This window comes from Carcharhinus amblyrhynchos, chromosome 24 (assembly GCF_965287045.1).
Source record: "Carcharhinus amblyrhynchos chromosome 24, sCarAmb.v2.hapA, whole genome shotgun sequence".
Taxonomy (NCBI): domain Eukaryota; kingdom Metazoa; phylum Chordata; class Chondrichthyes; order Carcharhiniformes; family Carcharhinidae; genus Carcharhinus; species Carcharhinus amblyrhynchos.
In genome coordinates, this window is record NC_137347.1 from 38,894,372 (window position 1) to 38,911,979 (window position 17,608).

At 48.0% G+C, this 17,608-nt stretch overlaps 2 protein-coding genes across 2 annotated transcripts in view; one reads left to right on the forward strand and one right to left on the reverse strand.

Moving 5' to 3' along the window:
* pum1 (pumilio RNA-binding family member 1) overlaps positions 1 to 17,608 on the reverse strand; it is a 149,203-nt gene that overhangs the window by 124,583 nt on the left and 7,012 nt on the right. Inside the window, exon 2 of the mRNA XM_080211293.1 lies at positions 13,719 to 13,852. The gene's annotated coding sequence lies outside the window, so the exon portion shown is untranslated. The remainder of the gene's footprint in view (positions 1 to 13,718; positions 13,853 to 17,608) is intronic.
* LOC145357791 (ras-like GTP-binding protein RHO) lies at positions 4,966 to 7,885 on the forward strand. Its single transcript, XM_080211297.1, has one exon. It carries the CDS (start codon positions 5,150 to 5,152, stop codon positions 5,732 to 5,734), a length of 585 nt encoding a protein of 194 aa, XP_080067423.1. The 5' UTR covers positions 4,966 to 5,149; the 3' UTR covers positions 5,735 to 7,885.

A 17,608-nucleotide genomic window follows, 5' to 3' on the forward strand; every position in this document is an offset into this window, starting at 1 on the left:
AAGAAATGCGGGGGGGGGCCCACAAGCCAGTAGGCTAGTAACCAGTAATTATCTTACCATGCCTTCTTCATTTTCCACTCCTCTCTGCCCCACCTCCTGACCCCAATAACAAAATAAAGGAAAATGGGGGGGAGGTGCCTGCCTCAGTCAGCGGTGAAAAGGACCGGAGGAGAGGAAACGTTTATGATTTTGCATTGTAATGCAGGATCTGAAATTCGGACACTTCTTTGCAAAATCCCTGACAAAACTCTTCAGCTGAGGCTTCTGGATGTCAAGAAAAGGAATACACCCTCGCCGCATCATAGGATTTTTACCATCCCTGACTGAAAGGCCAATCTGCCGGGTTTGGCTCCTTCCTGCTCTCTTCCTGTCCCCTCCACCAGCTCCACCACCCCCGCCACCACACTGGAAAAACAATATTGATAAATATGAAGGGCCCCCGTTATTAACCTGCCTTCCCGATACTGACACAGCTCTGCTCCTTTCGCAACACGTCCCGTTTCTGAGGTCCCAGTGGATCGAAAGCCAGCAGCAGGTGAGGGGCAAGGTGGGGGGGGGGGGGGATAACACCAGGTCGACACAGGACAGCGGCTCACACTGACAGGCAGCAGCTCGAGACAAACTCAGAACAAGGGTGGGGGCCAGGGGCAAAGGGGGAGAGGGCCAGGGGCAAAGTGGGGGGAGGAGGGCAGGGCCAGGGGCAAAGAGGGAGGGCCAGGGGCAAAGGAGGGGATGGGAGGTCAGTGGGGGGGAGTGGGGGGAAGTCAGGGTTCGGACCCAGATCAGACAGGTTGTTCTTGATGGTTTGTTTTCTGTGTCTCACAGGTTGTGCTGTGTTTTTGTTTTATTGCTGTGGGAGGGGGACAAGGACCCCAGCAAGTCGTAATCTTGCCTGGTCTGAAAATCCAAAAACAAGAGGCTGCAGTTGGAGGCTTCACAGTCGTGTGGCTGGATGGTGAAAAGGGAAATGAAAATAAAAGGAAGTGCACAATGGAAGCAGTTATTAGCTGCCTGTTGGAGCCCCGACACTTCTGTGACTGTTGTTGACAATTGGCAAATGCAGAAGTGCAAACTCATACCCAAGCTGCTGCTAAGTTATTATCAAAGAGCGTTACGTTACAAGGTGTCACATGGGTGTTCCTTTTAACGGATAGAAAGGTCAGCGCCGTCTCCTCTCCCTCGGTCACTTGGGCTGGGGTTGGGGAAACTGGGCAAACGTTTTGCATTTTGGTAGCACCTTTAACAGTCAAACGTCCCCAGTCAATTCACAGAAGTGAGAATCAAACAGAAATCTGACACCGAGCCACATAAAGCGATATTAGGATAGCTGACAAAACACTTGCTGAAGATGTGTTTTTATATGTGCATGCGTGTGCGCATGCGTGTGAGCATGCACGCGTGTGTCTGCACGTGTAGCAAGTATAATTTCCTCAGGCTGGTTCGGTTACCCAAACACACCCTGGAGTTTGCCTCAAAACTTTCACTGCCTCACACAGGATTAAGATACACAGGGAAGAAATTACATTTCTGTAGCGCCTTTCACAATCTCAGCATGTCCCCAAGCTCTTTACCACCAACAAAGTGCAGGTCACTGTGACCTGACTGAGGGGTATTGATGGGGGGGGGGGGGGGGGGACGTTCCCCCTTGTGGGAGAATCTAAAACCAGGGGTCACTGTTTTAAAGAAAGAGGTTGCCCATTTAAGTCAGAGGTGGGGAGGAATTTTTTTCTCCTCAGAGGGCAATGAGACTCTGGAATTCTCTTCCTCAAAAGGCGATGGAAGCAGATTCTTTGAATATTTTTTTTAAGGCAGAGCGAGATAGATTCTTGATTAACAAGGCGGGGGGGGTGGGGGAGGAGCGAAAGGTTATCTGGAGGTCGGTGGGAACGTGGACTTGAGATTACAATCAATGATCTTACTGAATGACACAGCAGACTAGAGGGGCTGAGCGGCCTACACTTGCTCCTAATGAGTACGCCCTTATGTTACACAGGAAACGTGGAAACCAATTTGCACGGCAAGCTCCAAAAAAGAGTAATGAGATTCCACCCAAATAATCAGTTTTTATAAACCCGTGTCCGCCAGGGTTTCCTCCGGGTGCTCCGGTTTCCTCCCACGGTCCAAGGGACGTGCAGGTGAGGTGCACTGGCCGGGCTAAATTGCCCCTTAGGGTCAGAGGGATTGGCAAGGTGTACAGGCGGGGTTAGGGAGATGAATGGGATTGTTGTCGGTGCAGACTTGACGGGCCAAATGGCCTCCTTCTGCACTGTCGGGATTCTGTGATAGGTTAAAAAAGCAAACTACCGCGGATGCCAGAAACCTGAAACAGAAACATGTTCAGCAGGTCAGGCAGCCCCAGCGGAGAAAGAGAGAGAGAGTTAGTGTTTCAGGATCGCCTCTCATCAGAATGGCAAGATGAGAAGCCATTGACCTAAAACATTACCGTTGCTTCTTCCTCCACAGACGCTGCCTGACCTGCTGCACGTTTCTGGTCCTTTTTTTTCATTGATGTTGGTTGAGGCATTAAATATTGATCAGAAGATTGAGAAGAATTCCCTGCTTTATCTCTCAAGGGTGTGGTGGGATCCATATGAGTGGGCCTCAGTTTAACGTACTGTTCCAAAGACAGCAATGACTGGGCTTCAGCACCTCGTGTTAGGGAGAGGGATTCAACAACCTGGATTCCTGGTCCAGATAGGACCGGAGAGCCCCCCATTATGGTGCAGAAAGAGGCCATTCAGCCCATTAACTCTGCACCCACTCTCTGAAACAGCATCTTAGAGAGAGGCCCACACACAACCCTATCCCTGCAACTCCACACATTTATCATGGCTAACCCACTTAAGTTGCAAATCTTTGGACACTAAGGGATATCTTAGCATGGCCAATCCACCTAACTGGCACCACAAGACATAGGAGCATAATGAGGCCACTCAGCCCATCGAGTCTGCTCCTCCATTCAATCATGGCTGATATTTTTCTCATCCTCATTCTCCTGCCTTTTCCCCATAACCCCTGATCCCCTTATTGATCAATAACCTATCTGTCTTAAAGACACTCAATGACCTGGCCTCAGCAGCCTTCCGCGACAAAGAGTTCCACAGATTCACCACTCTCTGGCTGAAGAAATTCCTCCTCATCTCAGTTTTAAAGGATCATCCTTTTAGCCTGAGGTTGTGCACTCTGGTTCTAGTTTTTCCTACTAGTGGAAACATTCTCTCCATGTCCATTCTATCCAGGCCTCACAGTATTTTGTAAGTTTCAATAAGGTCCCCCCTCATCCTTCTAAACTCCAACGAGGACAGATCCAGAGTCCTCAACCATTCCTCATACAACAAGCTCTTCATTCCAGGGATCATTCTTGTGAACCTCCTCTGGACCCCACTCCAAGGACAGCACGTCCTTCCTTAGATATGGGGTCCAAAACTGCTCACAACAATCCAAATGGGGTTTGACCAGAGCCTTCTACAGCCTCAGAAGTACATCCCTGCTCTTGTATTCTAGCCCACTCAACATGAATGCTAACATTGCATTTGCCTTCCTAACTGCCAACTGAACCTGCAAATTAATCTTAAGAGAACCTTGAAAAATGACTCCCAAGTCCCATTATGTTTCTGATTTCCTGAGCATTTTCCCATTTAGAAAATAGTCTATGCCTCTATTCCTCCTTCCAAAGTACATAACCTCGCACTTCTCCGCATTGTATTCCATCTGCCACTTCTTTGCCCAGTGGCACAGTGGTTAGCACTGCTGCTTCAAAGTGCCAGGGACCCAGGATCGATTCCTGGCTTGGGTCACTGTCTGTGTGGAGTTTGCACATTCTCCCCGTGTCTGCGTGGGTTTCCTCCGGATGCTCCGGTTTCCTCCCACAGTCCAAAGATGGGCGGGTTAGGTGGATTATCCATATTAAATTGCCCCTTAGTGTCAGGGGGATTGGTTAGGATAAATGTATAGGGTTATGGGGATAGGGTCTGGGTGGGATTGTGGTTGGTGCAGACTCGATGGGCCAAATGGCCATTTTCTACACTGTAGGGCTCTATGATTTTGGGACACAAAGGGACAATTTTTCAGACTTTGTAAATAGGTGAAGCAGCGCAGAACCAACAGTGATGAATATCTTTCAGGTGTTCTTGATCCCGACTCTTAGGAATCAAGGCAGCTTGATTCTGCTTGACCGAATCAGGGATTCTCGCTCGATTTTCTGCGGCAAAATCTAGCAAGGAGAAAGGAGCTGGGGGGGGAGGGACGTGAAAACTGGACAAGGAACGGGAATGGGAAGCGGACAATACTTTATGAGGAAGGGGAATGGGGGGGTTGAGTAGAGCAGGAGAGGGAGAGTCAACACGGATAGTCCGACCCCACGAATTCTCTTGCTCCAAGGCCTAGGTGGGAGGGAATGAGCCTCACTCTAACACCCAGGCCGCAACGCCAACCCCATAAACCAGCGTGACGAATTATAAACAAAATCGCTCAAAAAAAAATTCCAGCACCGGTATTCCCAGAATCCCAATGCTTCAAATAAAAAAGGAATTTGGTCAATTCTGGCCTAGTTAAAAACAGAAGCTTGCCTGGCAACAGAGACTTCAGAGCGTGTGCAGCTCTAATTATAGGGGAGGACAGTCAAAGGGAGAAGGCGCACACCTTTTATATTGTAAACCATTCCAGTCCAGCAGAACACAGGAGAACACTTTGCTATTGCGTAACAGTAAATTAAAACCATTCACTGCGCAAGTCATCTCAAGAGCAGAGTCCGCAGGCACAAAGTTCAATTCCAGACTGCAGGCTTGTACCCAGCTGGGTCACTCCTTTCTCTGTCCCTGGCCAATCATTTTACCTGACAATGTTTATCGCACCGGGAGTGGTGGCTCCCTCCCTTGACTCGTTCAACCTGATTAGGAGGTCAACATTCCAACGCGCACACGAAACCCAGTTCATTCCACCTGGCGTCAGAACGCAGAAACATACCTGGAGAGAGTCGAGTAAGGAAAGGAGCTACAGTCAAGTAAAGGAAAGGAACTACAGTCGATCAACGTCTCTCTGCTGGCGTACTGGACTCTCTTACTGAATAGCAACTCCACCACTCACAACCTTTGCTCCTTAGCAAACAGGAAGGGGAGCAGGGTGATATTTTGGATCCAGGAAGAAGATCATGACGACGGTGAGGAGGAAGCTGGTGGTGGTGGGTGATGGCGGCTGTGGTAAAACAAGCCTGTTATTTGTGCTAAGCAAGGATGAATTCCCTGAAGGTTACGTCCCCACCGTCTTTGACACTTACGTGGCCGACATTGTGATCGACGGGAAGCCAGTGGAACTGGCGCTCTGGGACACGGCCGGGCAGGAGGATTACGACCGCCTGAGGCCCCTCTCCTACCCCGACACCGACGTCATCCTGATCTGCTTCTCGGTGGACACCCCCGACTCGCTGAGCAACATCCCCGACAAGTGGATGCCCGAGGTCAGACACTTCTGCCCTCACGTGCCCCTGGTGCTGGTGGGCAACAAGAGAGACCTGAGGAGCGACCAGCAGGTCCGCAAGGAACTAGCCAAGAACCAGAAGGAGCCGGTGCGTTGGGAAGAGGGCCGGGCCATGGCGGAGAGGATCGGAGCGTGCGCTTACCTGGAGTGCTCGGCCAAACACAAGGACGGCGTCTGGGAGGTTTTTGAAACCGCCACCAGGGCCACCTTGAAACACTCACCGACTGGATGCTTCGGTTGCACGTGTCTGCTGATGTAACGGGGAAAATACCAAGTTTCCCACAACGGCAAATAGCTGCCAGAAGAGGAACATTATTCTACCAAGTGGGCTGGGGAAATCATAAAAATCATATGCAAAAACTATGACATTGTCGAACAAGACATGGTTCAGTGGTTCGCACTCTTACCTCTGAGTCATAAGGTTGTGGGTTCAAGTCTCACCCTAGAGACTTGAGGACAAAGTCCAGGCTGACATTGCAGTGCCAGTAATTTAGGAAAGGGAAGCGTCTCAACTGCCCCGGCATCATTTTGACGAAGAGCGGGACAAATTCATTTCGCTCATTGCTGCTTAAGGCACTAACGTGAGCAGAACCCTCTGCCACGTTTCCTTCACTACAGCGCTGACTATATTTCACAATACTTCATTGGCTGTAAAGTACTTTGGAAAGTCCTGTGATGACAGCAGATGCAAATATAAACACAAACCTTTCCTCTTAACAAATGTTGTAAACAGTTTTACACACATACATACATTTTCTGTTAAAAAGTAAAGCAATGTATCCTGTGGGACACCAGATGACAATGTTAGAGTTCAGTTGCTGTACAAATGTATTTGTGACCTATATTTTCCATTCAATGGTTAGGCCGGCTGTATTCTATACTCAGAAGTTCCTTCCTGCTGGTGTCTGAAAAGTGGAAAATATTCCCCCGTGTTTGACTGGGAACTCCCCCGTCCCCTGTTTATGAAAGGGTCACGATTAGGTCGCTTGCTCAGTTCACTTATTTGAAAATCACATTTGAACTCTCTCACCGCACACTGGGGTAAAGGGTGGAGGTCAGCGTTGGGGTGAACTCAGAGCACATTATGCTTTGCCCCAGCTGCTGCTGCAGAGTTAACAGATTTCAACTGGACAAGTCGCTAAGCATTGCCGTTAAGTTGATTGGCAAGGCCAAATTGCCCCAGTGTCAAGGGGATTAGCAGGGTAAATATGTGGGGTTACGGGAAAGTGGCGTTGATGGAATTGTGGTTGGTGCAGACACGATGGGCTGAATGGCCTCCTTCCGCACTGTAGGGATCCTATGAAGCAACAAAACTGGCCTCAGGCCTATTAGATTGGGCAGTGTGCAGGAGGGGGAATGGAATGGGGAGGGTGGTTGGATTAAAATCAGTCAAGATTTTCCATGGTGTTGAGTGTCACACACGGAGCACCTTTGCTGAAACCAGCAGCCGCCTCCCGCACGCAGGATGTCCACCTGGGAAAGTGGCGGATGAGAAAACAAATAGAAAGGGCAATCCCAGTTCCCACCAATGAACACACAGCACCTGAGAGCAGTCCTGGGACACGGCAGAGTACCCTTCGTCATCCAGTACTTCCTGGAGCAGAGAAGCTACAACATCTTCTCCTGAGCCTTCAACATGTCATCTATGAAGACAAACATCTCGCCAAGGCCATCGCCACGCCCCCACTTCTTGCCTTCAAACAACCACACAACCTCAAACAGACCACTGTCCGCAGCAAACTACCCAGCCTTCAGGAGAACAGTGACTACACAATCCTGCCACAGCAACATCTGAAAGACATGCCGGATCATCGACATGGAAGCCATCATCTCACACGAGAACACCATCCACCAGGTACACGGTGCATACTCTTGCAACTCAGCCAACATTGTCTACCTGATACGCTGCAAGAAAGGATGTCCCGAGACATGGTACATTGGGGAGACCATGCAGGTCTTGGATGAACGAACACCACTCGGCAATCACCAGGCAGGAATGTCCTCTTCCTATTGGGGAACATTTCAGCGGTCAAGGGCATTCAGCCTCTTCAGGTAAGCGTTCTCCAAGGCGGCCTTCATGACACACGACAACGCAGAGTTGCTGAGAAGAGACCGATAGCCAAGTTCCACACACGAGGACGGCCTCAACCGGGATCTTGGGTTCATGTCACATTATTTGTAACCCCCATGACTTGCCTAGGCTCGCAAAATCTCTAACTGTCCTGGCTAGAGACAATAAACATCTCTTTAACCTGTTCTCTCTACTCACATTGACTGTACCTTTATTTTATAAATTGAGTTTGTGCTCTTGTATGCCCTGTTTGTGAACAGAACTTCCATTCATCTGATGAAGGAGCAGTGCTGTGAAAGCTTGTAGCTTGTTCTACCAAATAAACCAGTTGGACTTTAACCTGGTGTGTTGTGAGACTTCTTACTGTGCTTACCCGAGTCAAACGCCAGCGTGGTGGTGGTGGTTGGAGGGGGCGGTGAAGCTGAGAGACCCAGCAGGTGAGATGTGGGCGTCCCATCAGACGTAGGATTGGGAGGAACAGGGTGGAGATCAGCTCAATCTTGCAGGCCTGGGAAAAATGTTACGTGGTTCCGGCAGTTTTGGAACCAGAGTCTCTGCGGTCAGTCAGACAAGGTGGCACAGTGGTTAGCACGGCTGCTCCACAGCGCTAGGGACCTGGGTTCCATTCCCACCTTGGGTCATGGTCAGAGTATATGGTTTTCTCCCACAGTCCAAAGATGTATGGGTTAGGTTGATTGGCCATGCTAAATTACCAATTACCCTTAGTGTCAAGGAGACAAGCAGGGTAAATACATGGGGCTACGGGGATAGGGGCTGGGTAGGATTGAAGTCAATGGGCCGAATGGTCTCCTTCTGCACTATAGGGGTTCTCTTCTATTCCATCTGGACATTCTCCCCATGTCTGCATGGGTTTCTTCCAGGCGCTCCGGTTACCTCCCACAGTCCAAAAGACATGCTGGTTAGGTGCATTGGCCACGCTAAATTCTCCCTCAGTGTACCCGAACAGGTGCTGGAGTGTGGCGACCAGGAGATTTTCACAGTAGCTTCTTTGCAGTGTTAGCTTTACATAACTTCCAAACAAAAAACTAACCGTTTTGCCGTCCACGTGCAGCAAGCTGACCAATGGGCAAGAAACAGGGAAACAGAAAAGGTAAACTTGGGGTAGGAACAGAGGGTAGTTAGGGAGGGGCAGGGGGATTAAAATACTCTAGTCAAGATCTGTAGGCTTTTACCATATTTTCTTTGAGACGAGTGAAGGCCAGAGTTAAACATTAACCTCCTTATTTGCACTGGGTCACTCGCCAGCAACGTTCCGTGGATATTAACACAGATGAAATTCCATGATCGGGATGCATGCCTCCACAGGTTTCCCGGGAAGTTTCAACGGGATTTCATCTGGATTTTCAATGACGCGTCCTAGACTTTTCCCATTCTCGTTATTGTGCGGAGGAGATTGTTCAGATCAGTGGGCGTGTGGGCTTCAAGTAAACTAACTGCTCCGTCAAAGCAAAAAGGTTAAGTGGCTTTTTTCTTCAAACGCGTTTTTTTTTAACTACACATTCTGTGACAAAGCTCTAATGTGCAGGCCAGTCTCGTGAAGATTTAATAGATGCTGGTGATTGAATCTCTGAGGCGGAGGTCGAGCTTGGAATTCAGCTCAAAACTGATGGGATTGAAGTCACCCAATGCCTACAGTGCAGAAGGAGGCCATTCAGCCCATCCAGCCTGCACGGACAACAATCCCACCCAGGCCCTATCCCCACCACCCCGCGTACTTACCCTGCCAATCCCCCTGACACTACAGGGCAATTTAGCATGGCCAATCAACCTAACCCGCACATCTTTGGACTGTGGGAGGAAACCGGAGTACCCGGAGAAAACCCATGCAGACACGGGGAGGATGTGCAAACACCACACAGAGAGTCACCGAAGGCTAGACTTGAACCGGGGATCCTGGTGCTGCAAGGCAGCACTGCTAACCACTGTGGGCTCCCTTAATGGCGATACAATTATGGTCAAACTGTGACCCATTTTTAAACCCCGAAGCAGCTTTACACCAAAAGTAAAAGTTTAAAGTTTATTTATTAGTGTCATAAGTAAGGCTTACCCTACAGTGCAGAAGAAGGCCATTCAGCCCATTGAACCTGCACCAACAACAATCCCAGGCCCTATCCCCATTACCCCACGTACTTACCCGACTAATCCCCCGACACTCGGGCAATTCAGCATGGCCAATCAACCTCAGCTTTGTGTCTCCATCTTATCAAGATCTCAGACACTGCAGCATATGAGCACAGCTCAAGTATGCCAGGACATTGAGGGCTCGAGTCCCTCCTTAGGCTCAAGCACATAATCTAGGCCGACACTGCTGGCGCAGTACCCAGCAACTGCTAAAACCTAGGAGGTGCCACCTTTCTGGTGAGATGTGAGAACCAAGGCTCTATCCAGCCTTTTAGATCAATGTAAAAAAAAACAGTTTTCCAGAGTATCCCTTAACCAACATCACCACAATAAAATCAGACTGCTTGTATTGCTGTGTAGAAATTGGCTGCCATCTTTCGAACACCGCTATTGTGTTTATGCTTCCAAAGTGTAAGGAAAGAGTAGAGGGATAGACCCAGGGCAGGCAGAAGAGATTAGTTTAAAATGGCATCATGTTTAGCACAACATTGTGGGCCGAAGGGCCTCTTCCTGTGCTACATTCTATTCTTTTGACTACAAAGCACTTTGGGACGTCCAAAGATTGCGGAAGATGCTATATGAACTCAACTGTTTATTTCTTTCTAAACTGGCAGCATCAGGATGGCCAAGTCCAGCAGGCGTGACACACACAGCAGATCTGTACATCTACTGGCTGCCTATTAAATTGGACTTGCAAATTATCAGAATAACGAATCACACCAGGATCAGTGTGTACTCTAGTGGAACAGCAGTTTGTTCCTTACAAAGTGCATGTTTGAAGCTCTCAGTGTTCTTTATGGTTGATGAGGACAGTTAACTTGTTCCTCATTGGAATCAATCACGTTAGAACACAAGACAGGGTACAGAGAGAGAGAGAGAGGAGCGATAAAATGATCTGATGGCTGCAAAATACTAGATCCTCTCTCCACGCTCCTTCTAGATCAATCTACACTCATCATAAAATCCAAAGTTCAATCCTTGGTCTGTACTGCATTTAGCTGATCCCAGCCAGTAGAGCACTTCAAATGGATAGGATAGATCTTGGATCCCCATTCTAGGCAGGCCTCTGGATTACTAATCCATTACCAAGATAGTAACATCCTCAAGTGTGGCTTCAGAAACCATGGGGTGTCATGACGCTGAGACCTGATGCAAGAGGTAACAGGCAGTGGAGGAAGAGAAATCTGTTCCATCCATTTCCATTTTCAAACCCCTCATTCAAGTGCTACGTTAAGGTGTTTGAATGTGTTACAGTAGAGCAGACGCTGCCGTTGTTACTGGTTTTCCACTTCATCTCGGGGGTGACGGATCCACTAATCAGCTGCTGGTCCACCCACAGGACCCGGGCCGGTTCCAGTCTCGCGAGAGCCCATCTATTCTTTAAGGATCAACATTGGTCTGTCATTTCCGTGAGCTTTTTCAATAAAGATAATGGACATCCTTTCTTTCCTCCCTTCAACTCTGTTTTTGATTCATCCAGAGTCATCCTGGGCACTGTTTCTGGCTGGGGTACAGTACCAGGGGCAGCGGGTTACCTTGTCCTATGTAAGCCTTGGCGCTGAGTGCCAGGGCTATGGGGGGCACTTGAAGCCAAGGCTTGACCCATACTTAACTACAAGGCCCGCACATATACGTTTCATAGAATTGTACAACATGGAGAGAAGCCACTCAGCCCACTGCATCTGTGCCAGCTCTTTGATGAGTAGCACTTCCTTGACCTTTCTCCTAGGCTACACTATTATTTTCCCTTTTTTATTTATCCAAGTTCTTTTTGAATCTATTATCACCAACTTTTTCAGGCATATCATTCCAGATAGTAACAACTTGCAGTCTAAAGAAAAACTCGCAATTCCTCCATTTTTTGCACCATTATTCTAAGAACATAAGAAACAGGAGCAGGAGTAGGCCATCTAGCCCCTCGAGCCTGCCCCGCCATTCAATAAGATCATGGCTGATCTGCCTACATCTGTGTCTCTGGTTACTGAGCCATCGTCATACTGAACAGAACGGATTATTGCAAAGAAGTGCACCGACAACTGAACAACCAGGACCACTACAGACAGTTACCACAGATCCGAGCAAAGAACAGTCCATCAACTCAACAGACTGATCAAGACTTTGATTCGGACCTTCAGAGGACCCTCCGTACTCTCATCCCACGTACTCACCGCATTGGAGATCTCCACCTCCCAAAGATACACAAGGCAAACACACCGGACCGACCCATCATAGGGGGCAATGGGACTCTGTGCGAGAACCTCTCCGGCTACATCAAGGGCATCCTGAAACCTATTGTACAGAGAACTCCCAGCTTTTGTCGTGACACTACGGACTTGCTACAGAAACTCAGCACACGTGGAACAGTTGAACCAGAGCACTCCTCGTCACAATACATGTCTCGGCACTCTACACCAACATCCCCCACGACGATGGCATTGCTGCCGCTGCCTCAGTACTCAACTCCGACAACTGTCAATCGCCAGATGCAATTTTACAATTCATCCGCTTCATTCTGGACCACAACGTCTTCACCTTCAACAGCCAGGTCTTCATCCAGATACATAGAACAGCCATGGGGACCAAATTTGCACCTCAATATGCCAACATCTTCATGCACAGGTTCAAACAAGACTTCTTCGCCGCACGGAATCTTCAACCGATGCTGTACGCTAGATACATCAAAGACATTTTCCTCCTTTGGACTCATGGTGAACAATCACTGAAACAACTATAATGACGACATCAACAAGTTTCAGCCCATCATCAGACTCACCACGGACTACTCTCCGGAATCAGTTGCATTCTTGGACACACGCATTTCCATCAAGGACAGTCACCTCAGCACTTCACTGTACCGCAAACCCACAGATAACCTCACAATGCTCCACTTCTCCAGCTTACACTCTAAACACGTCAAAGAAGCCATCCCCTACAGACAAGCGCTCCATATACAAAGGATCTGCTCAAATGAGGAAGATGGCAACAGACACCTCCAGACACTGAAAGATGCCCTCATAAGAACAGGATACGGCGCTTGACTTATCGATCGACAGTTCCAATGCGCCACAGCAAAAAACCGCACCGACCTTCTCAGAAGACAAACACGGGACACGGCACACAGAGAAGCCTTTGTCATCCAGTACTTCCCCAGAGTGGAGAAGCTATGACATCTCCTCCTCCTTCAACATGTCATTGATGAAGACGAACATCTCGCCAAGGCCATTCCCATGCCCCCACTTCTTGCCTTCAAACAACCGCATAACCTCAAACAGACTGTTGTCTGCAGCAAACTACCCAGCCTTCAGGAGAACAGCGACCACAACACTACACAACCCTGTGAAAGCAACCTCTGCAAGACGCGCTGGATCATCAACACAGATGCCATCATCTCACGAGAGATCACCATCCACCAGGTACACAGTACATACTCTTGCAAGTTGGCCAATGTTGGCTACCTGAAACGCTGCAGGAAAGGATGTTCCAGGGCATGGTACATAGGGGAGAACATGCAGGCGCTATGACAATGGATGAATGAACTCTGCTCGACAATCACCAGGCAAGGTTGTTCTCTTCTGGGACCCAGATTCGATTTCAGCCTCGGGTCACTGGCATATGGCGTTTGCACATTCTCCCCGTGTCTGCGTGAGTTTCCTCTGGGTGCTCCATTTTCCTCCCATAATCCAAAGGTGTGCAGGTTAGGTTGATAGGCCATGCTAAATTGCCCCTGGTGTCAAAGGATTAGGAAGGTAAATCTGTGGGGTTGTGGACTAGGGTCTGGCTGGGATTGTTGTCGGTGCATGGGCCAAATGGCCACCTTCTGCACTGTAGATTCTATGAATACAAAGGTGCACCAACAAAAACAGAAAAATGCTGGAAAATCTCAGCAAGTCTGACAGCATCTGTGGAGAGAGAATAGAGCCAGCGTTTCGAGTCTGGATGACGCTTTGTCATCAACAATGGGTTTTATTTGATGGGCTGAGAGAGAACAGTCACAGCAAAGCAAAGTTACAGGAAGTAAAAAAGAACTCACGCTCCCTGGTAGCCGATAAGGTCACTATCCCACCAGCGACAATCAGCGTTGCACACGCCAGGAGATTCTGGCTTCGACTTCCAGTTTCTGTGAAGTTAGCTCAGCTCAGCACAATCAGGAATACTATTGAACCTCTGGGGAGGAGAAAAGAAACACATACAAATAAATCAGTATTCGCTTGCCTCTTGTTATCCAGTGACTCTCTTGAAAATGTTCAGGAGTAAATATTGTCAAGTGATAATCTGGTCTGTCTGATGACACAAGGCTGGCATGGTGGTTAGCACTGCTGCCTCGCAGCGCCAGAGACCCAAGTTCAATCCCGGCCTCGGGTCACTGTCTGTCTTGAGTTTGCATGTTCTCTCCGTGTCTGTGTGGGTTTCCTCTGACGCTCCAAAGATGTGCGGGTTAGGTGGATTGGCCATGCTAAATTGACTCTAGTGTCAGGGGGACTAGCTGGGGTAAAATACATGGGGTTACAGGAATAGGGCCTGGGTGGGATGTGGTTGGTACAGACTCAATGGGCTGAATGGCCTCCTTCTGCACTATAGAGATTCTATAACCTCCACAGTAAAATACTCATCACCCAGCCTCCCACACTAAAAGCCACTCAGTGGACTTGGAACTGTACTCAAGCGAGAGATGAGGAAGAGAAGGAGAAGGGGGAAGGGGAGATATTATCAAAACAATTTCACCCCAATTATAGTCATGGCTTAATTCCAACAATGTAATTCGTTTTATCTTCTCATGGCTTTAACCAGCGGTGGACAACCTGCAGCTCAGAGCCAAATGAGGTCCATCAGGGTACTGAGTACCCACACAAAACATCTTGTTGATTTTTGCCCACGTGCAGGGCTACCAAATCCCAGTGATTTCCATCTGTGCGGCATTTCCCTACTGGTAGAACTGAAATGATACACACATGAAGTGAGGCATGTGTGCTGACTGCACAGTGATTAGCACTGCTGCCCCACAACCAGGGACCCAGTTCGATTCCTGGTTTGGGTCATTGTCTGTGTGAGTCTGCACATTGTCCCCATGTCTGCGTGGGTTTCCTCCGAGTCTCCGGTTTCCTCCCACAGTCCAAAAGATGTGCTGGCTAGGTGCATTGGCTATGCTAAATTCTCCCTCAGTGTACCCCAACAGGCACCAGAGTGTGGCGACTGGGATCTTCTCACAGTAACTTCATTACAGTGTTAATGCAAGCCTACTTGTGACACCAATAAATTAAAGTACTGACTGTGAGAGTTGTGTACTGCCTATTCACCGAACCAAATGTAAATATTTCTTTTGTTTTTACCACTTGAAATTGATGACAGTTCTATTGATATATGAATGACTAAGTACTTGTTAGAACTTGTTACGAAATATTTGGCATGCATTAAATGTATGCAATCTTATTCATGGGGTTATAGTTGGTGACATTCCCGATTTTGATCTTGCGGCCCACTGAGATGAAGGAGGTCCGTTCACACGGTCTATTCGCCAGTCTAGGTTACCCATCGCTGATTTAAATTGTTTTCACCCAGTTTGATAAAGGGAGCCAGGTCTGGCCTGCTTTCTCCCGCTCCCACTTCCAGGGGTCTTCTTTGCTGGCGGGCTGAGTGCAGGATCACAGAATTGATAACGTTCACTCTTTGTCCCGAACTTTAAAGCATCAAAGCAACATGGGGGCGGAGGGACAGTGGGGTGCTGGTGGTGGTGGTTTGGGGGGTGGGCAGGGGTCAGGTTGAAACTCTCCCCCACAGAACAGCACAGACGGTAGCTAACAGAGTTCTCACCCGCACCACATGAAGAAGGAATGGCCTTTATAAACACCTTTCACAATCTCATATTGCACCCAATGAAGTGTGGTGACTGTTGTGGTGTAGGAGAAGCAGCAGCCAATTTGAACACAGCAAGATCCAACACACAGCCATGTGACTTCTGTGAAGTTGGTTGCAGGGTGAGTTTTGGGCAGGGCAGCAGAGATCTCTCCCCTTTGTCCTTTGAAATACTGGCCACAGAATATTCACTGACAATCCTCAGTTTAACAGCTCAGCTCTGACACTGTAGCACTCCCACAGTACTGAATTGAAGAGACATTTTGATGGGCGGGTCTTGGACCCATCAGTAGTGGTGTCTGTGGTTACAGGAACTTTGATTTAGAGTCATTACGCTGAAGGCTGAGCTATAAACACTCTGATACACAGAGGGGGTAAAGTTAGTTACCAGGAAGCAATCACACCATGGACCCAAGTGTGAGAGATCAGGGGGTCAATCTACACATAGACAGGGTAAACCTAAGTAGCACTAATTCTGTGGATGATGAATTCAAGATGGGCTTTCTTGAGAACCATGTTGAAGAACGAACTCGAGAACAAGAATGATCCCTGGAATGAAGAGCTTGGTCTCATGAGGAACGCTGAGGACTCTGGGTCCGTATTTGTTGGAGTTTAGAAGGATGAAGGGTGATTTTATTGAAATGTACAGGATACTGCGAGGCCTGGATAGAGTGGACGTGGAGAGGATGTTTCTACTAGTAGGAAAAACTAGAACCAGAGGGCACAACCTCAGGCTAAAGGGACAATCATTTAAAACTGAGATGAGGAGAAATTTCTTCAACCAGAGAGTGGTGAATCTGTAGAACTCTTTGCAGCAGAAGGCTGTGGAGGCCAGGTCATTGAGTGTCTTTAAGACAGAGATAGATAGGTTCTTGATTAATAAGGGGATCGGGGTTATGGGGAAAAGGCAGGAGAAATGGGGATGAGAGAACAAAAAAGAAATTGGCCATGATTGAATGGTGGAGCAGAATCGATGGGCCGAGTGACCTAATTCTGCTCCTACGTCTTAGGATCTTATGGTCTATGCAAAGGAGCCTCTGGGGAAGAGTGACCATAATGTGATGGAGATTTCCTTTAAGTTCGAAGGCAATCAGAGAATCGTAGAGGACTGGGAGAATTTTAGAAGTCAGCGAAAGAGGACAAAGAAATGGATGCAGAGAAAATAGAAGATGAAAGCAAATTGGGGAGAAGCACAAAAAGAACAGTCTGGAAAAGTCCCATGGGGATGTAAAAAGGAAAAGATTAGCAAAGTCAAATGTGGGCCCCACTGCCGGCAAAAACTGGAGAATTTGTAATGAGGAATACGGAAAAGGTAGAGAAACTAAACAAGTGCTTGAGGCAAAAAAAACTCGCAGAATGGGGAACTGAAAGAAATCATTAGCAAAAGAGTAATGCCGGAAGAATGAATGGGCTAAAAGTTGGTAGTCCCCTGAACCTGATGACATACATGCTACAGTATTGAAGGAGGCGGCTGTAGGGATAGCAACACATTTGTTGACCATTCTTTAAAATTCTATAGGCTCTGGAGCAGTTCTCGAAGATTGGAAGGTAGCAAACGTCACCCCACTAGTTAAGAAAAAGGAAGGAGAGAAAACAGGGAACTACGGACCTGCTGGTCTGATTTTAGTAGCAGGGAAATTGCTAGAATCTATTATAAAGGAAGCAATAACTGGACACTTGGATAACGATGGTAGGATTGGGCAGAATTGAGATGGATTCACGAAAGAGAAATCACATTTGACAAACTGGCTGGAGTTTTTTTGAAGATGTAACTAGCAGAATAGAAAAGGGGAAACTTGTAGATGTGGTGCACTTGGATTTTTCAAACGGCTTTTGATAAGGTTTCCCACACAGGAGGTTAGTAAACAAAATTAGAACGCATGGCATTGTGGGGAATATACAGGCAGGGATTGAGAATTGGTTAACAGACAGAAAACAGAGAGCAGGAATAAATAGATCATCCTTCGGTTGGCCATAACTGGCGGTGCACCTGCCAGGATCAGTGCTCAGCCCTCAGTTATTCACTATTTATGATCAATGATTTGGATGTGGGGACCAAATGTAACATTT

Bases quoted from the DNA above. Each gene is read 5' to 3' on its own strand.
- LOC145357791 (XM_080211297.1), top strand. From the start codon at position 5,150: ATGACGACGGTGAGGAGGAAGCTGGTGGTGGTGGGTGATGGCGGCTGT.